General features: G+C 44.9%; 2 protein-coding genes across 5 annotated transcripts in view; one reads left to right on the plus strand and one right to left on the minus strand.

The window, feature by feature from the left end:
- The window catches only part of LOC129014667 (putative GED domain-containing protein DNM1P46), an 86,479-nt gene that overhangs the window by 2,905 nt on the left and 61,523 nt on the right, over positions 1-22,051 (plus strand). The gene's annotated exons all lie outside the window — the stretch shown is intronic.
- On the minus strand, positions 411-14,199 carry LOC129014666 (golgin subfamily A member 8M-like). Of its 4 annotated transcripts, XM_063653299.1 has the most exons (20): positions 13,969-14,199; positions 12,205-12,324; positions 11,244-11,303; positions 10,980-11,060; positions 10,087-10,125; positions 9,774-9,821; positions 9,601-9,685; positions 9,396-9,505; positions 8,272-8,358; positions 8,058-8,165; positions 7,775-7,862; positions 7,122-7,387; positions 6,798-6,866; positions 5,468-5,543; positions 4,945-5,036; positions 4,629-4,691; positions 4,278-4,378; positions 4,095-4,195; positions 3,839-3,994; positions 411-3,753 (listed from the first exon to the last, which is right to left on the minus strand). In XM_063653299.1, exons 1-20 carry the CDS (start codon positions 14,014-14,016, stop codon positions 3,578-3,580), a joined length of 1,974 nt encoding a protein of 657 aa, XP_063509369.1. In that variant the 5' UTR covers positions 14,017-14,199; the 3' UTR covers positions 411-3,577. The 4 variants fall into 4 exon arrangements, with proteins under 4 accessions (XP_063509369.1, XP_054308235.2, XP_054308241.1 ...); XM_054452260.2 differs by lacking the exon at positions 6,798-6,866; XM_054452266.2 differs by lacking the exon at positions 4,629-4,691.

The following is a 22,051-nucleotide window of genomic DNA, read 5'->3' on the forward strand; positions in this document are numbered from 1 at the left end:
AGGGGTGGTAGGGACATGGTGGCGGGGGAGACTCCAGCCCCACTTCTCCAGGCTTTGCTAACAGGGGCCTGCTTATAATTTTTATTTTTTTTCCATGACTTTAAAAAAAAAATCCCATAACTTCTTTTTCATAACTTTTTTTGTAACTTTTCATAAAAATTTTTTCTACTTTTTTTCCACAACTTTTGTACATTTTTTATCCCATAACTTTTTAACCTCATAATTTTTTCTAATCCCATAACTTTTTTATTTTGTGTTCTTTCAATAAACACTTGCATAGTTATGTTACAATTTTGTGAAAAAATGAAACATATTATCTCATGTGAAGCATGCCCAGCAGTTGCACGTATCAATACCTTTAATACTATAGTTTTCAAGAAACGCAAAATAAAATTTTAAGGCAAAAACAATACTTTGAAACAATTTAATGATTTATTACATTACAGTAGCATCACACCAGCAGTCAATAATGCCTCTCTAGGGAAAAATCTTTCAGTATTTCCATGACACATTCTGTTCACAAGAATTCATAAATTGGTAAAATTCATTCTAAGAAAACTTGGCAAATAAAGCTTTGGACTGGAATTGCCATTTCATTCTCTGCTTTTCCTTCCCACCGTTTCTTTCTTTTACACTACAGTATTCATATTTTAAAATGTTTTAACTTATTTCAGAACATTAAGATAGCAGTTACATTTTTTAATAGTTATATTATTTTAAAATGACTCTTCAAGATAAAGTTTTACAGAAAATATATTATGGATAGGGCTGATTTACATTTTCAAATTTTCTAAAAATCAGCTTTGGTTTTAGAGCTGATATTTTTTCATTTCTGGAAAATCTATCAGGTTTAATCAAATACTTTTAAAATGATTATTATATACTGCAATCTTCAGGTGTTCTGGTTCTTCCTACAGAAACTCAAATGTATTCAGCGGGACTCACATTTTAAAATTCTATGTTTCTGATGAACTCTAACATTCCAATGTTGCCTTCTAAGCAAACTGAAAGCTGCCTTATACTGAATGAGGAAGAGCACAAATACTTGGCTGAATGGGGTATCGCAAAAGACGGCATGCACTTTGAAGAAAGACTTAAGTTATTGTCATACAGTTTCCATTCTTTTTAGCTTTTTCTTAAATATATGACAAATACCTACACAAAGAGTGGTATTTCAGTCAATATAGTAAATTTATTTTCCAGACTGACCTTCAGCTTAAATATGCCAGTGTGTGATTTAATCCATAGGCACCTGATGAACACATTATTGTCAGATTGGTTACAGATGCTAAACGCTATCTGAAGGTCATTCGTAGTCACTGATGTTTATCAGGGTAAAGTGAAGTGATTTCAATGATAAAAGTATCTTTGAAATAATTTATCAATGTATTAGATAAACCCAGTTTCAGAATGATAAAAGAAAAAATGTTAGACCAAATAATGTGGCTAATTAACAGTGGTCCGATTTCTAGCACGTGGGTTTAAAATGCTCTTAAAGAAACTGTCTTTAAACTGAACACAAAGAATGCAAAAGCAGCAAGTTCAGAAAATAAAAGGCAAGAACAGGACTTTAAGTGCATTTTAAACCCACGGGCTAGAAATCGTACCACTGTTAATTAGCCACATTATTTGGTCTAACATTTTTTCTTTATCATTCTGAAACTGGGTTTATCTAATACATTGATACATTCATAAAATTTGGAAGAGTCAGTTGAAGTCACAAGGACCGAATATTTGCCCTCTTTCAGTGAATGCTGGCAAATCTGTTATTCCATCGGTAAAATCGTATTGCTGCTCTCCTGTTAATGTCATAGAAGTATCATGAGGATGCCAAATGCTAAATATGGAGATGGTCTAGTAACTAGAAATCCCCACACCAGGGAGCACACATACATATCTCCCTACATCCTAATAATGTGATGTGTTCTGGAATACAGACATTAAAACTTCATGAAGTTTTCCCAAGCATCAAGTTATGATTTAGGCAATATATGACTGAAATGCATTCATTCATCATGCGTAGGCACAATCACATGAATATTGCACTAAATATGTCCCTGACTGAAACAGAGAGGTACAAAAACATATTTCACTCTTTGTAAAGAAGTCTGTGAGAAAATATAACTGTGTGACGGTATAGACACGTTTCCTGATAATACATTGACATTCACAAACAGTAGATTGCACTGCAGTTTGGAAACATTTTAAGTTTCATAAACTTCTCCTTGATTTTCAAACATAGTATAATACTGTGTACTAAAATTCCTTTTTGTTTCAACTAAGCACTCTCACATATATTAGTTTATAATAATGTTTCTATTATTTTTTAAAGTGTTTTCCATTCAAGGAAAAGAAGTAAATTCCTATGTCAGAGTAACCAAGGTGGTTGAAGAATAGGTATTAGCCAGAGATGTCTAGATGGTAAAATCAATCTTCAAGCCTCAAAGAAGCTCCATGAACAGAGAGGAATGCCAGGCACCACACAGCTTTCCTTCACTCTAATTCATTCTTGACTAGAGCCTGTATGCCTGTTCCAGGGACATTTGAACTCGTAAAGGATTTCTTATGATCTTTACTAAATACATTAAGAAGAATGCCCACCAGCGCCCTTTTGTGAACTGGGACAGGAAGTCATGTGATTAAAACAGGTAACATGAACTCTGACTTTAAAATGTATTGTAGACACAAATGCTCTAAGCTAGGAAAGGTTTTCCACATCCACAGTCAACGATGGGAACCTTTCATTCCTCAGAAATAAGCCCTTTTTAGGTCATCAAAAAAGAGTACAACTGCTGCAGCTCCTGATGCAATATCTTCATGAGCCCAGAGCACATACAAATCCTAAGGGAACCACCATAATACAGCGCTAATTCTTGGCACTGGAACAGATGAAACACACTCTGTCCTGCACATACCTGCCAGAGGAGGCCACTTTCCTCTTCTGTGAGATTTAAAAAGCTCCCCCAAAAGGTTATTACTCCCATCACCAACACACAGAAAATGGAGGAAAGGCTGTTTCCAGTTCTCGGCCTTTAAACAACTCTAAATGTCAGTACTCATAGTGGCATATTACAAAGTAATAAACAGTGCACACTTGGGGGCAAACTACATATTGAGCTAATGAAGAGCTCACTGTGATTAAGATTAGATCAAACAACAGTAGAACATAGGCAAATTTTGTCTCAATTCTGTAGTGAATATACATGCTGCAATAACATTAAAGAAGCATGGCAGCCTATTCCAAACCAACGAGAACAATTTTCTGCAAAGAGTGGGTCTTTGTGTGTTTGAACTCCCACCACATAAGGGCAAACTCGATATGCATGCTAATGACCTACAATTATGAAATTAAAAAAGAAAAATGCTAAAGGATGCCAGAGTGAACATCAGTGAGAGCCACAGAGACCCACTCTCTTTTAACTTTTTACAAATAAACTTAAACTATAAATTAGAAACACAAATAATCATGAGTGACTCTAACATTCAAATGAAGTAAATGAATTGTGTAGGAGATTAACCCCATAACTTGGTTTCTTATTTAAAAATTTCTTGAGCAGCTCTTTGATGACAGTGATGTTTATCTCCTTCTTCTCAGCAGCCAAGCCCAGCAAAAGAATGGCACACAGCAGTTGCTGCCCAAGCCTGGGTGCTCCTGGTGGTCCTGCACGATTGGCTGTGTGGTAGGGTTGTCATAGAGAGGACCCTCCCTGGCCTCTCCTTGAGCAGAGGAGGTGAGGCTCACTTCACAAAGATCTTTGGAGAGAGGGAGGCGGAGATCTAAGCACAGTGGGAGAACCCCTCTTCCTGCCTGCCCACCCCGCCTGAGGGCTCTACTCACCACCCTGCTTGTCTGCAGCCCCAAGTTCCTGGGGGGCTGGGGCTCCTGGACCGGGCTCATCAGCAGGGTTCTGGGCAGCAGCCAGGAATTTTCTGTGACCATTGTTGTAGTTGCTATAAGCCGCAATACCATCTGCTGCAGCTCCAGCAGCTTCACCTGGAGGGAGGGGTGCTCAGCTGTCATGCCGCTGCCTGCACCCACCCTCACACCCACCCCACCCCCACCCCCACCCCCACAGAGATGTTGCACACCCTACCTTCATCTCCTCCCTGTCCTGGGCCAGCCTGATGATGTCCTCCTCCCAGTGCCGCATCTTTGGCACTGCCCCCTGGCTCTGTTAAAACGTGATGGATTTTCCTGCAAGAAGACAGGGCTCAGATGCTGGGGTCCCTCTGACGGCCCTGCAGCTCCCCCTGTGGTGCCCTGGCCTCCCACTCACTGATGGCATCTCTCTCGCCAGTAGTGGATGAAGCGAAGTTCTTGTTTGTTCACCAGCTCACTCAGGTCTGCCTTCTCCTCCAGGTGGTCCATAAAGCCGCTCTGGAGCCAAAATATTGCGGTCACATCTCGGCAGCGACCTGCCCTCAGGTGGCATTTTCAAGTCATGGAGAAGGTGGAGGTGAGTCCTGGCATGGGCCAGCTTCTCCATGACTTCCTGCAGGGCCCAGTGGGTCTCCCCACTCACAGACTTGCCCCCAGTCCCTGGGGCTGGGACCACTGCCTCTGGCTCCTTCAGGGCAGGGGCCACCGGGTGAGCCAGGCACTGGCAGCACACCCTCTGCTTTTTCACCTGCTCTTGTAACCGTGCTTGCTCCTCCTGGACACTGGCTCCAGCGGACTTGAAAATCGCCACCTGAGGGCAAGACATGAGCATTCTTGTAGGGGCATACACACAGCAAATGGGGCAGAGAGGTGGAGTGCAGCCCCTTCCCTTGGGGCCTCAGAGAGTACACATTTGTTACGGGTGAAATGGTGTCTGACCACTGGCTCCCAGAAGGGGTGAGGGTCCAGAGAAACCAGAATGCAGGGAAACTAAGAGCATAAAGGGGTCTTGGAGGGACCACAGAGGAAGGTGGCAAAATGGGTGCAGGGGGAGTCAGGCTCACCATGGCCTCCCTGCCCTCCAGGTCCTCTGAGATGCTTGGCATGGGCCGAGGTGCCTCCTCCTCCTCACTGTCCAGATGTCCTCCTCCATCTCCTGTGGGGGGTGGCCAGAGGGGTCTTCAGACAACCCAACAAGGGAGGTACTGTGGGCCCACCTCTGCCTCCACCCTCACTGTGTAACCCTGAGCCAGCCCCTTCCCAGAGAGGAATGAGCTGCTCTTCTTTATTTGTACTTTTAAGAATCAAAATCTTGCTATTCCACCCAGGCACACTCCCACTACTGGTCGATGTGGGAGTTCTGACCTGCTCTCTTTCTGACCTGGGCCAGTTCAGCCATCCTTAGGCAACTTGGTGGCCCCCTGCTCACAGGAGGTCAACACACTGATGCCGAACTTAGTGCAGGCACCCGGTCGGCATAATGACCAGCTGTTCTAAAGGTCTCTTCCAACTCCTCAATCCTATGCTGCTAACAGTCCCCCCTTCCTCCTGGGGCTCTCTCCTCTTCCTCTGAGCGGTCTCCCATACCTTCCCCAGGGAGAGCCATGAGGCTCAGCTGGGTTGTTAGCTGCTGGTTCTGCTGGCTGGTAGCTTCCAGGTGCTCCTAAGGGGACAGGAAAGAGTGAGAAGGGATGGAGTTTGCCAGGTCATCCCCTTCACGGCCCTGTCCTCCACAGCTCCCTCCCCTGGGTCTCCTGCAACTTTTGGCAGGCCATCTCAGCCACCGCTTTGCCCCAAGCTTCCTGCTGCTGCAGCTGGTTCATGAGCTGGGTCTGCTGCAGTCACTGCCTGGGCAGTGCCTCCTTCTCAGAGGTCAGCTGCTGATAGGCGGCCACCTGCTGCTGATAGGTGGCCACGTACTGCTGCAGGTGACCCAGGTAATGGTCTGGCTGCTGCTGCAGACTCTGAGCCTCTTGGCTCTTCAGCTCCACCTGCAGGAAGATCCTGGGCGTGAGAGCACGTGGTGGCTGGTTTCCAGATTCTGGGCCCATTAGTGGGGTAGCGAGGGCACTGTGGGGCTCTGTCACCTGCCCAGGCCCCTGGCCCCTTGCTCCAGGCCTAAGTGACTGCCTCCCTTTCCTAGAACCCCATGCCTCCTTCCCCAGCCTCAAATCTCATACCCTCTTCTCATTTAATCCTCAGCACCTCTGTAAGGAAAATGCTAACTTCCCTTTGAAGTTAAAGAAACAGACTTTGAGATGAAAAGTACTTGAATGGTGAACCATTCCAGTGGAACCAGGCTGGAATCCAGTTTTAATCTAAGGAGTCTTTTTGTTTTGTTTTGAGACAAGAGTGTCACTCTGTGGCCCAGGCTGGAGTGCAGTGGTGCAATCTCAGCTCACTGCAACCTCCACCCCCTGAGCTCAAGCGATTCTCATGCCTCAGCCTCCTGAGTAGGTGGAATTACAGGCATGTGCCACAATGCCCTGCTAATATTTATTTTATTTTTTTGTAATTTTAGTAGACATGAGGTTTTACCATGTTGGCCAGGCTGATCTCAAACTCCCGACCTCAAGTGATTCTCCTGCCTCAGTCTCCCAAAGTGCTGGGATTATAGGCATGAGCCACTGCACCTGGCATAAGGAGCCTGTTATACCACCGTCTCTTCCCCTGTGATTGGGGGCTCCATGCCTCTAGCTGGGATGATGATGTCCAGACCTGAGAGGAGCCCAGGGCTACCCACCTCTAAAAGTCAGAGGGCAGGAAGCAAGAAACAGTCACAGTACTGCTCTGGAGAGTGCTGGGGTCACCTGCCCCCAGGCTGGAGCTGCCCCTGGCTTGGCACCTCCCCTCCCCAGAGGCTGCTGCCCGCCTCACAGCCCTTCTTGGATGGGGTGGAGGTTTCTTTCTCCTTCACCTCACCAAGCTTCTCCTGTAGCTCCTTTACTTGCTGCTTCAACTGCAGTGCGCTCTTGTGCTCATTGTTCTGGACATAGAGAAGCAATCAGCAGCCACCCACTGCAGCTGGAAACCCCAGAACTTGGTGTCTGCCTCCCATGGCACCAGGAAGGGTGGAGGCAGGTTAGAAAAATCATCCCCTCTTTCCCACAGCCACCTGGCTCACAGGTGCCCTTAGAAGTAACATTTCACATGAGGGCTACACTGCCCCATTTTAGAGGTGGGGAAACAAAGGCCCGGAGGGCTAGGGAGGAGGGCAGGCTCCCCCGGTGGGGCAACGCACCAGCTCCTCAAAGATGCTCTGTGGCTTGGCCAGCTGCTGAAGCCTCTCCTGCTGCTCCTCAAGCCTCTCCTCCTGCTTCCGAAGCCTCTCTTCCTGCACCTGAATCCTCTCTTCTTGTCCCCGGTTCAGGAGGCTTATGCGCTGATTGTTTTTGACTTGGGCCTGGAGCTCTCCTGCCACTCTCTCTAGTTCCTTCCTCAGGTGCTGCAGCTCCACCTTGGAGGACATTGCTGGGGGCTCTGGGGGCTCTGGGGGCAGGGGTTCAGCTGAGAAAGGAAGCAGATAATAAGGGCCTCTGGATTCTCAAAAAAACAAAACAAAACAAAAACCCTCCTCTTGGTGCACAGCTCCTCTCAGACTCCCCAAACTTGGCCTCACTGCTTATGATTCCACGCACCGGGATGGTAGCCAGTCTTCCAAACCAGTTTCAAAAAAAGAGCACTGCGGGTGACTGACAGTGGGCCCTCCTTGCTGATGGGGACACTGAGACACTGAGACTTATTGAGATGACAAGACTTGCCATCTCCTGGCACAGACCTCTTTCCCTCTGCCTCAAAGCCCTTGCATCCACCTACCTCCCTGGGGCATTCTAAGCCACCCTCACAGCCCTCTGATGCCAATCCTGCTCCCAGGTCATGCCAGCCCCATCTTACCCATCTGGTTTTTCAGTTTGGACAAGCTCCTCTCCAGCTTCTCTATCCGACGCATATCATTCTTCTTTTCATTCTTTAATGTGCAAACCTGCCGAAAGCACAAGGGGAAAGGGCCCTGGAGAGAGGGGCTGGTGGCTGGACAGGCTGCCATCTCCCTCTCTGCCCCCACCTCCACAAAGCCCAGACCCATGACCACCTCTGGCTGTACTATTGCCATTTTAAAGATGCCCAGAAAGATCCAGTGACCTATCTAAGGTGGGGGTGCTGAAGGGTCAGATCTCACCTCCTGCGACATTTTTCTCATCCTCTGCTGCCACCGGGCCCTCTCTCCTTTTAGATGTTGCACACACTCGTCTCTTTCTAATTGGGCTTGTTTAAATGACTCCTTCAACTGCAAGAATGGGCACAGAAGTTAGGAAGGGCCGTCACTGGTCCTCTCCTGCTCCTGGCCACCTGGGGTCATCTTCCTTCCACATCCATCCCTCAGAAAACCTCACCTGTGTCACCTGCGCTTTCAGCAGTGCCTGCTCCTGGATGGAGTGCTCTAACTTCCACTCCATACGTGCTTTACTGTGGCTGGAAAACTGGATGGTGAAGAGTGACCAGTTTCAATCTGGTGAGCCCGGGCCATTCCACACAGTGCCCCTTAAAAGGGCTAGGGCTAGGCCCAATATACAACTTGCTCAGTAAAGATCAAGGCATTTCCAAGCCCGTGGTCTGGTTTTTAAAAGAACTCAGTAAAGTTGGAAGGGACAGGGAATGAGATTGAATTTATAGCTGGCTAACAGAGGCCCAGAGAGATCAGATAATATTGCTATTGTTATTACTGTTATTATTACCACTGTTTGAACCTTTGTGGAATGCTTCACCAGGTACAATGCTAACAATCCCGTTTAATCCTCACAACCACCATAGGAGACAGTTACTATGATTACCTCTTTTGTATAGATGAAAAAACATGGAGTATTTGAGGTTAAGTGCTTGCCTGAGTTCACTTAGGCAGAGCTGGGATATAAACACCCAGGTCTATCCAATTCTCTAAGCCCATTTTTCTTGCTGGGGATGGGGGCACAGATAGGAAGGGGAAAATTAATCTTTTGTTCACTTTTTGAAAGGATGATACATTCGCATAGTCCAAAACTCAGAAGGTACAGAAGGGAAGTATCTCCCAGCCAACTTGTTGCTCTCTCCTGAATTTTTTATGAATGCTTGCAGACATGTTTTATGTATATTATCATAGTATGTACACAAACACACACATGCACACATTTCCTCTTTCTATAGAAATGGTAAAATACTAGAAGTACTCTTCTGTACCTTCACAGTACAAGTACCCAATACCCCACCTAGGACTTGCCCAAGACCACAGCCAGGTAAGGGCGGGGCAGGCACTTGGCCTCCAAGCTCTGCGTCCAGTGCTCACTCCACACAGTGCCCCTCAACTCACACACAGCAGCTGACTCAGCCCCAAGCTGCCACTAAAAACCTTTTAAAAAAGCAGCAAGAAATGGCCATGCTGCCTTCTGGGCAGGACACTCCATCCTGCAGAAGGGACCTTTAGGCTCACTCCTCCATCTGTGAAGCCAGGCTCCCAGGGGATGGGGCAGGTGGTTGGACTCACCTGGTTTGCCTTCTTCTTCTGTGTGGTGGTGACAGCAGAGAGAGCCTGCTCTAACTCTCTTTTACGCTGCAATGAATGTTGCAGGTGGATAGCCAGATCCTTTGACTCTTCTGTAATGAGAGAGTTGAGATGGGTCCCAAAGGACTCCCCCTGAAGACCTGTCAAAGTGCCAGGTTGAAGGATGACAGGGTGCCCAGATTCTCACCTTCAAAGTATCTGAGAGAACGTTTCATGTGGTACAGGTGTGTATTTAGCTTCCCTTTCTGTATGTTCAATGTCTGGATTTGAACCTTTGGGAGAAAAGCCAAGCAAGTGCTGAAAGAGAAGGAAAGAAACATTCTCCGGAGGACAGGAGGAAACTTCACACCCTCCACTCACCTCTAGCTCCCTTTCGGCTTTCTGTTTCTTGTTGTTTGCTTTCTTTTCCTGTAGGAAGAGGAAGACAGAGCTCTCACCAGGGAGAGGCAGAGATGGCACAGCAAGAGACATGCACCCAGAATGCCACCAATGCCCCAGGACAGGCCCACCCATGGGACCAGGTTATCAGGGGCCCTGTGGGGATGGGGTGGAATCTGAGGAGTGAGCCTTCTTCCCCAGGCTGGGAGTAGGTGAGACGAGACTGGGGCCTCTATGTCTGAGTGCCCCCCAAACCCTGCAGTCATCTCGTGAGCAAACAAAGAAATCACGTTACTTCTTCCAGCTGATGTTCCACTTGTTTCTTCTGTTGTTTCTGTGGGGAAAGTCAAATTAAGGTGATGGAGGGTGGCCCCCTCAACTCTATTCCCCAGACCAGGAAGCGGTAGGCAGGGGCCAGGAATGGATTTTCAAGGCAAAGTTCTCAGACATAATGGGAACACGAACTGGTAAACTCTCCTCAAGCTCCCAAGGACAGAGGATTTGGGTCTTTGTTGGCTTTTGCCCACAGCCACAGAACTCAAAGTCTGAATCTGGAATCTCTTGAGAGGACAGCAACATAAACCTCTAGAGACGGAGTTTCAGAAAGGCCCCTCCTTCTGGCAGCTTGTGATTTAGAAAAGTGGGTTCATTCAATAAACATGTACTGAGCACGTACAGGCCAGGTATGGTTCTTCACAGCAGATATAGGATGGAAAAGGACAGACAGGAGCCCTTGGCCCTGAGGTTTCCTTTTTAGTGGGCCTTTAAATCTCAGACTCAAGAGCTAACAGAGACCTTTGATACTCACTACCTCCTCTGGAAACACGAGCCTAAAAAGGAGAGGTGGCTTGTTGAGAATCAAAGAGCAAATTAGGGACTGAGTCATGGCAGAAATACAGGGCCCCTGATAACCAGTCAGGCTACCAATTCCCCGAGAGGCAACAACCCCAGGGCTTGTGTAGCAAGGACTCGAGCACGGGTGTCTGGAGAGGAGAGAGTTGGCAAAGAGGGCAGCAAAAGAAGAGCCATGCTGCATGCTCTGGGGTCCCTCCAGGTGAGGCCTGGGCACCCCAGCTCCCTATTTGTCCTGGGCACCAGGGGCCCCCAGCCCCTTTCTTCAGGGCCCCAAGGGGAAACTGGAGCCCAGGATTGGCAGTGTGGAATCAGGGGACCCCAGTGGACTCTTACCAAAGCTTTGATGGTGTTCTTCAGTTGACTGATTTTTACGGACCTTGAATCCAGGACTACTGCTAGTTCTTGGCATGGGCTCTGAGGCACATGCAGAGAGGAAGAGGTGGAGGAGGAGTTGGGGGAGAGGTAGAGAGAATAATCATTAGGGCTGGGGTGTGTGTGGGCTGTCTCAGCTGGCAGAGGGGCACCCAGTCCCACCTGGAGGAGGAGGTTGGAGGGTTGACCTGAAGGGTCACAGCACCTGTGCCCAGAGCCTCTTACCTCCAGATCCTTCAGGGTAGCAGATGATGTAGGGCCTTCCCTGTGGAAATCTCTTGCTGACTACAAGAGATGAGAGCGCATATGGAGATGTTCTGTCCCCCACAGTGTCTGAGTCCTCTGACTTCCTTTCTTCCCCATCAACTGGCAACATTTTCTTTTCTGCCTGTCTTGGATCCTTTGTCCCATAACTCCTTTATGCTAACTTCTCTCATGGTTCTTATCTCCCCACCATCCCATCCTGGGGCCCTTTCAGTGATTCCTGATGGCAAGTGACTGTTCTCATTGTCCTGGCTTCCCCTTGAGACTGGGGATGAGGAAACTCAAACAGCAATGACCATATCCTGGGTGTCCTGAGTGTTTACAGCAGGCCATGTACTAGGGATTAACATAAAAACAACAATAACAAATCTCATTTAAACTTCACAAGTGGAAGTCAAACAGTATCACCTCTGTTATACAGATGTGAAAAGAGAGGCCCAATTAGGTCAAGCATCTTGCCCTAAATCATAGCCCTAGCAGAGCAGATGGAGAGGCAGGATTCAAACCCAGAATTCCTTTTTTTCTTTTTTTTGAGACAGAGTCTTGCTCTGTCACCAGGCTGGAGTGCAGTGGCACAATCTTGGCTACTGGAAGCTCCACCTCCCAGGTTCACACCATTCTCTTGCCTCAGCCTTCTGAGTAGCTGGGACTACAGGCACATGCCACCATGCTTGGCTAATTTTTTTGTATTTTTAGTAGAGACAGGGTTTCACCGTGTTAACCAGGATGGTCTGGATCTCCTGACCTCATGATCTGCCTGCCTTGGCCTCCCAAATTTCTAGGATTACAGGCATGGGCCACCACACCCAGCTAAAGCCAGAATTCTTAACCAGTACCCAGCAGTCCATCTACAATCTTAAAAATTACCCTCTATTGCCCCTTGGCCCCCCTGTCCCCAGAAGCCTGGCCAGCCAAGACTCACATCCCCAGGTGACTGGCAACCACCAGAAGTGGCTGTCTCAGGGATACTGCCATTTGTTTTCCTGTTCCTGTTCACTCCTGCTGGAACTCTAGGGCTGTTTTTCTGCCAATATTCTTTTAACTGTTGGAAAGAAGAGCAGTAATACTCATGAGAACTGTCAGCCCCTACAGCCACATCCTCCTTTACAGTTTTTACAAAATACACTTACACACCATCTGATTTAATGATGCCAACAACAGTACAAGGTGTTGTCACACTCACTTAGTGACTGAGAGGGATTGATATCATGGCTAGAAAAAAAAAAGAAAAAGGCAATACTGGAACTTTGAAACTCAGTCTTCTGACTCCAAGCTCTGAGGTTTTGCCAAGAATCAGCAGCTGGCAGGGACCAAACCCAGAGGCAGAGGTAGAAAAGTAAACATTAAGTAGGCAGGAACTGTATGCCATGTGGTTTAGAGTCATACATCCTCACACATCTGTTAGTGTGAAGAAGTGCACCAGTACCCCTCAAACTTTTATATCAATGTGTCCTCATGGCAGAAGGCAGCCTTTCTCTTAAATCAGAATTTATCAGAAAGAGGACAACCCAAGCCTCATTTCAGAGAGAAGTCTGGTATGCTCTTAGAAACCTAAGTGACTGTCATCCCTAAGTACATTCATGTTATTTCTCTTGATCTCAAGAGAATCAAGGGAAACTGATGCTTCAGAAAGATGTCCCACATTTATCCTGTGGCACTCAAAGTGCCCAAGGTTGAGATAATATGAGGAAGATTCAAGGTGTCAAGTTCAGTTTCCCAAGATCTATTCCACAGAAGATGAGCGAATCTCACTTCAGAGACCACTGACTGAAGGGCAGTCTGGTCCCAGAACCATGGAGAATGAGAATATGAGGTGGAGAACTCAGAAAAAAATGTTAAAATCTCTCTGGAAAGTAGAAGCCTGGGAGAAAACCAAACCAAACCCATTCTCTCATTGCCACCCAGAGATACTGTCAACGTTTTGAGTTCACGGGGGAAGTGTAGGATTTTCCCACCATCAACATCTGTAAGGGAGTGAGGCAGCCTGAAACCGCTTGCTCCTAGGTCCCAGTCTCCATTCCCCTTCCAGCTGGAAATTTGTGCTGTGACCAGAGGAACCAGAAATGGGGTGAGAATGCTTAGGGGACTGGGTCATAAGATCAAAGGCCAGTCTTGCAGTAATGACAGTTACAGGTGGACTGTGACATCACTACATTCCACTCCTCCTGGTGGGGGGAGGGACCATGTCAGCACCATGTCCAAGTCGCCGCTCCATGATAGGGGAGGGAAGTACAGGGTTGGGACTCAGCTCCTTGGAGATGCCAGCACAAAGAACCCAGGGAGGTCGACCTTGAGGCAACAGGAGGGGAGGGCAGAGTCTGCAGCAGGGAGTCCCAGCAGTCACCAGACCAAAGGGGGTGGGGCCTGGATCCTTGGAGATGAGAGTCCAAAGAGCCCAGGGAGATCAAGCTTGGGGCAGCAGGAGATGAAGGCCCAGTAATGGAGTGGGAAGCCCCAAGAGTCACCCACCCAATTCACCCTGGGGTGATTGGTGAGGGCAAGGACTGGGCTGTTTGCTGAAGGGGTGGGGCTGACTGACAAAACTTTGGTGGGGGTAGCCCAGAGGCACTGGGGTTGGGGGGCCCAGTCCAGTGTGCTTCAGGAGTTGTATGGACTCTGGCAGGGGTCTTGTCATCAGAGGGGATCTGTGGCTGGTTTGAGGGGCTATGACCTAGTGCGTTTTTACCTTTTTCTTGGCTGCCGCCAATTTGTTCTGTTGAGTTTCTTCTGCCATCGCAGGGTGGGTAGGGAGGCAGGGTTGGGGCCACGTCAGCGAAATCCCAGTGAGCACTAATCAACACCTCCAGTCACCTACCAGGCAGCTGTGTGACTGAGCCAGAGGAGGCGTAACCAGGGCCCCAGTAGAATGTGGAATAGGGGTGTGGCCTTAATGCTCCAAGCCCATTGGTCAATGAGAAAGATGAAAGGGAAAGGGGGTGTGGCCAGACAGCAGTGTGTCCAGAGAGAACTGTGGCTCACAAGGAAAGCTGCCCATGCAACCGCTGTCCCCACCCACTCTAAGAGAGGGGAGAGGCCTCCCACTCTGGAAGAGAAGAGGGGCCGGCTTTTGCTTTAAAAGCTTTCAAACTTTAAAAAATATATGTGTGTATACTTTATATATATGTGTGTCCGTGTGTGTGTATCTATGTTTTTCTCCATAGCTGTCTTCATTATCCAGCTTCTATGCAAGGTCTATGATTTTGGCCTACAGTTTTCATCTTTGATTACAGTACAAAAATTACCAGTATTACCTTAACTGAGATACAGATCCTATAAAAATGGAAAACCCATAGCATGCTTGATGATTAATGAGGCAGACTATATTATCCAACATTCTAATAAGATAAAATAATCACAATGATTTCTCTTTTTTGGAAAAATGTTTCTCTTATTCTCCTACGTTTTTGTTAAGATTTTTTTTCTTAAACATGTCTAATATCTGTAAAAACACAAAGCTTTTGGGCTGGGCGCAGTGGCTCATGCCTGTAATTCTGGGACTTTGAGAGCCCAAGGTGGGTGGATCATGAGGTCAGGAGATCGAGACCATCCTGGCTAACGCAGTGAAACCCCATCTGTACTAAAAATACAAAAATGTCCGGACATGGTGGCAGACACCTGTAGTCTCAGCTACTTGGGAGGCTAAGGCAGGAGAATGACATGAACCCCCGAGGTGGAGCTTGCAGTGAGCCAAGATCATGCCACTGCACTCCAGCCTGGGCTACAGAGCAAGACTCTATCTCAATAAATAAATAAATAAATTCATTAATTAATTAAAATAAAAAATTAATAGTAAGAGCAATGTGAACAAAAGATGCAATGAAATAATTTAGAAAGTACAAGCTATTAAAAAGTAGATTTTAAAACTTGTGCAATGAAGTCAAACAGCACCCAACGAAAACGTATACCCTTACATGTTTGTTTAAAAAGCAATTTAAATTACATTGATCCACTAAACTAGGAAAAGCAAAACAAACAAAAAGGGGGAAATAATTAAGACATAAGGAAAAAGTAAAAAAGAAAAACCACTAGATTTAAAAAATAAAACTAAAGGAGAATTCTTTCAAAAGACTGAGATTAAAACAGTCAAGCCTCTGATAAGTAATCAAGATAAAGAAAACTTTGAAGAGAAAAAGGCATATAGCCACATGTGAATATGATGCAAAAAGTGAAAACTTTGCACATCTTTACAACACCTTAGAAGTATGGATGACATGTTCATTTTTTTTTTTTTCTCAGACAGAGTCTCGCTCTGTCACCCACGCTGGAGTGCAGTGGCACGACAAACTCCACCTCCCGGGTTCACGCCATTCTCCTGCCTCAACCTCCCGAGTAGCTGGGGCTACAGGTGCCCGCCACCACGCCTGGCTAATTTTTTGTATTTTGGCTTAGTAGAGATGGGGCATCACCATGTTAGCCAGGATGGTCTCGATCTCCTGCCCTCGTGATCCACCAGCCTCGGCCTCCCAAAGTCCTGGGATTACAGGCATGAGCCATCGCACCCGGCCAAAGTGTTCATTTTTTTTTTTTTAAGAATCTACAGTTATGAAAACTAACTGAAGTAGTGGAAAATCTGGGGACCAATACGCAGAAGAAGGAAAAAGACAAAGACTCATCCTCCATATTGGATACTTATTTAAACCAGAATTTGTCAGCCTCAGCAATATTGATATATTGGGCCAGATAATTCTTTGTGGAGGGTTCTCCTGGTGTGTTGTCGGACATTTAGTAACATTCCCTCTACCCACAGAATGCCAATAAGACCTCCCGACCATGACCAGTTGTGACCACAAAAATGTCTCCAGATATTTCCAAACGTCCCATAGGAGGCAAAATACTCCTGCCATTGAAAATTACTGTGTAAACCAGATCTACATCCTAGATCTTAGAAAAAAGATGTAAAGCTTCCCAACTCAGCCCTGCATACCCTTGATACTGAAATGAAATAACAGCCTTAAAGGAAGCAAACAAAACTATAATCTTATTTAATACAGAAGTAAAAATGCAAAAATAAAATATTACCATAGCCATTCTAACAGTGTTTACTATAGGAATGCAAAGATAATTCAAAATTAGGAAAACTTCATCAGGCAATTCACAAATTATATTTCTACATATAATTGAAGGCACAATCATGACAAACAAAGTAGCTCTATATGCATTAGGTCCATGATCTATTCGGTGAAAAACACAAGTTGCAGATGTCTTACAGAAGGAAAACTTAACACTGAACACATATTTTCACCATTTACTCTTTGTCCTGAGGCTCCAATAGAAATACAGTGAAGAATAAACATTGTATGAGCACACAATTACAAAAAAGGAATGGGGTTACCAACAGAAGAGAATTCATCTTCATTAGACAATGACAGTAAATGGAAAATGGTTAATTAATGGAGCAAAGCAAACAAAGGTGGAGGTCAGGAGGATACTGAGAACAACGAGGCTAATTTGTCCCACAGCAACCTGGAAATGATCTAGACTCAGACACGAGGTACCCCCGAGAGTGGGACTGATAGGCAAGACTGAAAACAGAGATTAACCAAAAGCCCAGACAGAGAACACGTTTTCCAGGCCCTGAAACACACTGCTGGCCCCATCTCCTTAAACAGAACCCAAGCAAACATATCTACCTCAGGCAAGAGAATGTAGATTTTACATCCAGAGGAATGGAGTAGTTCCAGCCATCATTTATGATTGCACCAGGAGATAAGATAGAGGGATGGAGGATAACAATTCGGAATCAGCATACATTCCTCCTAAAAGCTATCAGTTGACAAGTCTTTGCCACAAAGAACTCCCAATCAATTTTTATTTATTTTTACTTTTATTTTTATTTATTTATTTTTTTGAGACAGGGTCTTGCTCTTTCACCCAGGCTGGAATGCAGGAATGCAGTGGCATGGTCACAGCTCACTGCAGCCTCAATCTCCTGGGCTCAAGCAATCCTCCTGCCTCAGCCTCCCAAGTAGCTGAGACTGCAGATGGGTGTCACCACACTTAGCTATTCTTTTTTTTGGTAAAGATGGGGTCTCACTATGTTGCCCAAACTAGTATTGAGCTCCTGGGCTCAAGAGATCCTCCCACTTCGGTCTCCCAAAGCACTGAGATTATAGGTGTGAGTCACCACACCCCACCTCCCAGTCTTTTAGTACCTCTCTCAAATATGAATGAACAAATAAAGAATGAAAAAAAGACTACAGGTCAGGCACGGTGGCTCATGTCTGTAATCCCAGCACTTTGGGAGGCTGAGGTGGGTGGATCACCTGAGGTTGGGAGTTCCAGACCAGACTGACCAACATGGAGAAATCCCATCTCTACTAAAAATACACAAATTAGCTGGGCATGGTAGCACATGCCTGTAATCTCAGCTACTTGGGAGGCTGAGGCAGGAGAACTGCTTGAACCTGGGAGGCAGAGGTTGTGGTGAGCCGAGATCACATCATTGTACTCCAGCCTAGGCAACAAGAACAAAACTGGGTCTCAAAAAAAAAAAAAAAAGACTACAAATGATAAGCAACATAGAATAGATATTTAAGGAAAGGCTTTAAAAAGAAAAATAAGACCAGAATAAACTAAGAAAAAAATTATTAAAGAACAAAGAGATGCCAGGGAGAAGACAGAGTATCAAAATCACTTCATAAGGACACTTGTGAATATATTACATGTATAAAACAAAACAGAATATGAATAAGAAATAATCAGAGAAGAAAAAGTTCTTAGAACTCATGCTTCATCTTGGGAGTTGGTCGCCAATGAGCCATACCTCCTGTCATCATGTCCTTAGACAGGCCCATCCATAGTCAATCTGGGTTGGCCCCAACACTCACTTTAACCTATAGCATGTCGTAGAAATGACACTGGAGCTGTTCCAGGTCTAAGCCTTAAGAACCTCTGGCAGCTTCATTTCTGTGCTTCTGGAAGCCAAACATAAGAATTGACTACCCTCTTGGAGAAAGAAAAGCCACATGAAGAGACCCGAGACGATGAGATGTTATGCAGAGAGAAAGGCCACATCAAGAAACACCAAGGCAGCAGACCTGTGGGTGAAGAAGCCATCTCAGACATTCGACTACAGCTGAGCATCCAGATGACCAGTCCCTGACACTGTCTAACTGCACAGTGAGAGCTGCCAAATGAGACCAGAAGAAAAACTGTCCAGCTAGCCCCAGTTAATCCATACAGTAGTGACAGATAGACAGATGTGTAGTTTTATGCCATTAAGTTTTGAGAAAATTGGTTAAGCAACAATAAATAACCAAAACAAAACTTAAAGTTATTACAGTCCAAATAAAATTTCCTGAAAGCCAAAAGATAAGAAAATATTCCAGAACTTTAAATTTAAAAAAAAATTAGAAATAACTTGAAATACAAGACTCAAGACATGAGGTCCAAAATCCAATTAATAGACACTTCAAAATGAACAAATAAAATGGAAAAGAGAAAGTTAACACCAAAAATATGACAAGATTCAAGACTCCAACTTTGAAAGAGCCTATCCATAGGCCTGTTCATTTGGTGTACCCAGCACAATGAATGAAAAAAGACCCACACTAAGTACATTGTTGTGCTATTTCAGCTCACCAAGGAAAGGACAAATTCCTAAAAGCTTCCAGGGAGAAAGTCATGCATAAACAAGTGAAACTCAGGATGGCATGAGGTTTCACCACCACGACTGGTTAGAAGACAAAAGCACAGACTTTGAAATTCTAAGGTAAAATTATCCTCAACCTAGAAATACATAATCAAGCAAACTATCAATCAAGTGTGAGGATAGAATATGAGAGACGTGAATACTGATGGGGATGTGGTATGCAGCAGGCACTGTTCTAAATGGTTTACATGTACCAACCCAATTAAGAAACTTAAAGTACACACACCACACACACACACACACACACACACACACACACACACACACACACTGTTCTAAATGGTTTACATGTACCAACCCAATTAAGAAACTTAAAGTACACACACCACACACACACGCACACACACACACACACACACAGTTCTTCCTGCTAATCACTTTACAATGAAACAACCAAGTAGCTAACCCAGAGCCCACAAAGGCAGAGTAAAAATTCTAACACTTGGTAAAATAAAAATGCACATATACCCTGTGACCTAAAAAAAAAATGCTTAAGTATTCAAAGACAGACAGCAATTACAGCTACTGAGAACATCATTGTAAGCAAACTGAGGCAGAGAAAACAAAGGTGCTAATGAGGGTTTGAACCACCTAACCTGCGGAAACCAACTGGATGCTTTCCTAGGTTCCGAGCTGGCATTGTCTTTCAGAATGATCTAGAAGAGGTCACATGACACTGTTACAAAGGATCTGGAGAAAGGGACCCTTGCTTTATCACTCCGGTGCTCCAGTCATGCTTCATATTTTCACTTCTTACACTCTTTCACATGAAGTCAATTTGCAGACTTCCATCAAGCACTTAGATAGCTTTTTGTAATGTTCATGACAAGTTCTGGATGTTATCTCTGCACTTTTGACAAATTCTTAGCAGTTAACTTACAAGGCAGTTAACATTTTTGTTCAAACACAGTATAGCTAGAACAGGGTCATATACTCAATAAAACAAATATTTACCAAGCATTCATTGAGTGGAAGATAAAATGCACAAAGCATAATTATAAAATATTCTCCCCTGCCATGATACAACAAAATTTTTAAAGGCTTACGGAATATAGCATAACATGACCAAAGCAAAAACAGTAAGGACTAAAGAAGGGAGGAAGGGAAAATATCAGCATGAACTGAATATGACCCAGAAGAGGCTTGATGGTCAGACATGTAAAGATGTTTTGGGTAGGGTTAAGGGGTGGAAGTCAGGGGCACAGGTCAGAGGCACATTCTACAAGGGAAAAACAGCTGATACAGAAGCCTGAAAGGTAAAGTGGGCAGAGCACCTGTACAGGACTCTTACCTGCCGCAGAAAGGTTACAATGCACCTTACCAGAACACAGCAGCACACAGCCAGGCCTGGGGCAGAGGGATCACTCAAACAGCACCAGAGGCTGCATTCCTACTTTTCTTCTGTCAACAAGTCCATTTTCATTGTTAGTTTCTCCTTCAACACAAACATAAAAACAATTGGCTGAACACACGGGAACAAGGAAAATCTGACTGAAGAATGAGACATTAAAACTTAAGGGCCTTGGGTCCTGGTGCGGTGGCTCATGCCTGGAATCCCAGCACTTTGGGAGGCAGAGGTGGGTCATTTGAGGTCAGGAGTTCAAGACTAGTCTGGCCAACACGGTGAAACCCCGTCTCTACTAAAAACACAAAAGTTAGCCAGGTGTGGTGGTGGGCACCTGTAATTTCAGCTACTTGGGAGGCTGAGGCAGGAGAATTGCTTTAACCAGTGGACTGTCAAGAGAGGTAGGCTGCAGTGAACTGAGATCGCACCACTGCACTCCAGCCTGGGTTACACAGTGAGACTCTGTCTCAAAAAAAAAAAAAAAGTCATGGTCATGGTAAAAAACCTATGGCTTTGGAAGGCTTTCTCGGTAATGTCCTAGAATTAAGGTTAAGCCTACGTTTCATGGTAACTGAACAGGAAACCAGCCTGACCAACATCCTTCTGCCAAGTGGCTTGCTCTCAGCTCCTCTTGGTTGGGCCTTGGGCAGCCAGACTGTCTGGTTTTAATCCTTGCTCTGCCACCTGTGACCTTGGACAAGTTACCTACCTTCAGTTACCTCATCTACAAGATGCAGATATTAATAATACCCTCTTTTTAATTTACTCAGAGGATTAAAAGAGTTAATAAAAAGTAAAAAATAAAAAGACTTGGTAAGCATAGGCACAGAGGAAAAAAAAAGTAAAAATAAATAATTAAATAAAAAGACCAGTGCCTAGCACATAAAAGTTCATCAGGAATTAATTCTATAATATGAACTCAATTTTGCAAAACTTCAAAGTACATATAACTTTTAACTTACTAGGGTATACATACCAATAATAAATTTACAACGGTAGACATGTTTGCCTACTGGAAATACAACAAAGACTAAACAAGCAGATACTAAATCATTAAGCAGTTATGAGTTAGTATCTTTAATTTTCTTATACTTCTATATTTTCTATAGATCATCTTTGTAACAAGAAGAAAACAAACCAAATGAAAATGAAATGAATTCTCTCAGAAAGAATTAAGTCAAGACACGAAGAAGGCTGACAAAGTAATATAAAATATATCTTATGGTTTATGTAAAATTCTTAATAAAATACCTTCTTTCCTCCAAGCTGCACTCTGGCTTTGCCTTTGAGTCAGGTGGCTTTTCTTTGCATGATGACTGGTTCTGTTGAGTAGGCACTGCTTCAGCCCTACAGGAAGAACAAAACATCTCTGGAACACAGCAGCATTCCTGATTCCCACTTGAGAAGGCCTAACAAAATGGCATATGCCTCAACAGCAGCACATCAGTGTTAAAAAGTCTGGAGTCAAGGGGAAAAAGTAAAATTGGACCATTTCCAGAATCGCACAAAAAGCAACAAACTGACGTTCTAAGTGCCCAACGTGAGCAAATTAGAACCTTAAATAAAGGTCACTCTTAATGCCTATCCCAGCATAGATTCAGTACCAAGAACAGCGTCATTTTACTGGTTTACCTTTTTCATTCTTGAAAGTAGGAGCTATGAAAAAAAAAACACTAAAATTTCTCCAAGAGAACCTTCTACTTTCTATCTAACTTACATAATCAAAACACTCTATGGAGGTTGAAAATTGAGTATTATAAGAAAATAATCACC

This window comes from Pongo pygmaeus, chromosome 16, assembly GCF_028885625.2.
Source record: "Pongo pygmaeus isolate AG05252 chromosome 16, NHGRI_mPonPyg2-v2.0_pri, whole genome shotgun sequence".
NCBI classification, from domain to species: domain Eukaryota; kingdom Metazoa; phylum Chordata; class Mammalia; order Primates; family Hominidae; genus Pongo; species Pongo pygmaeus.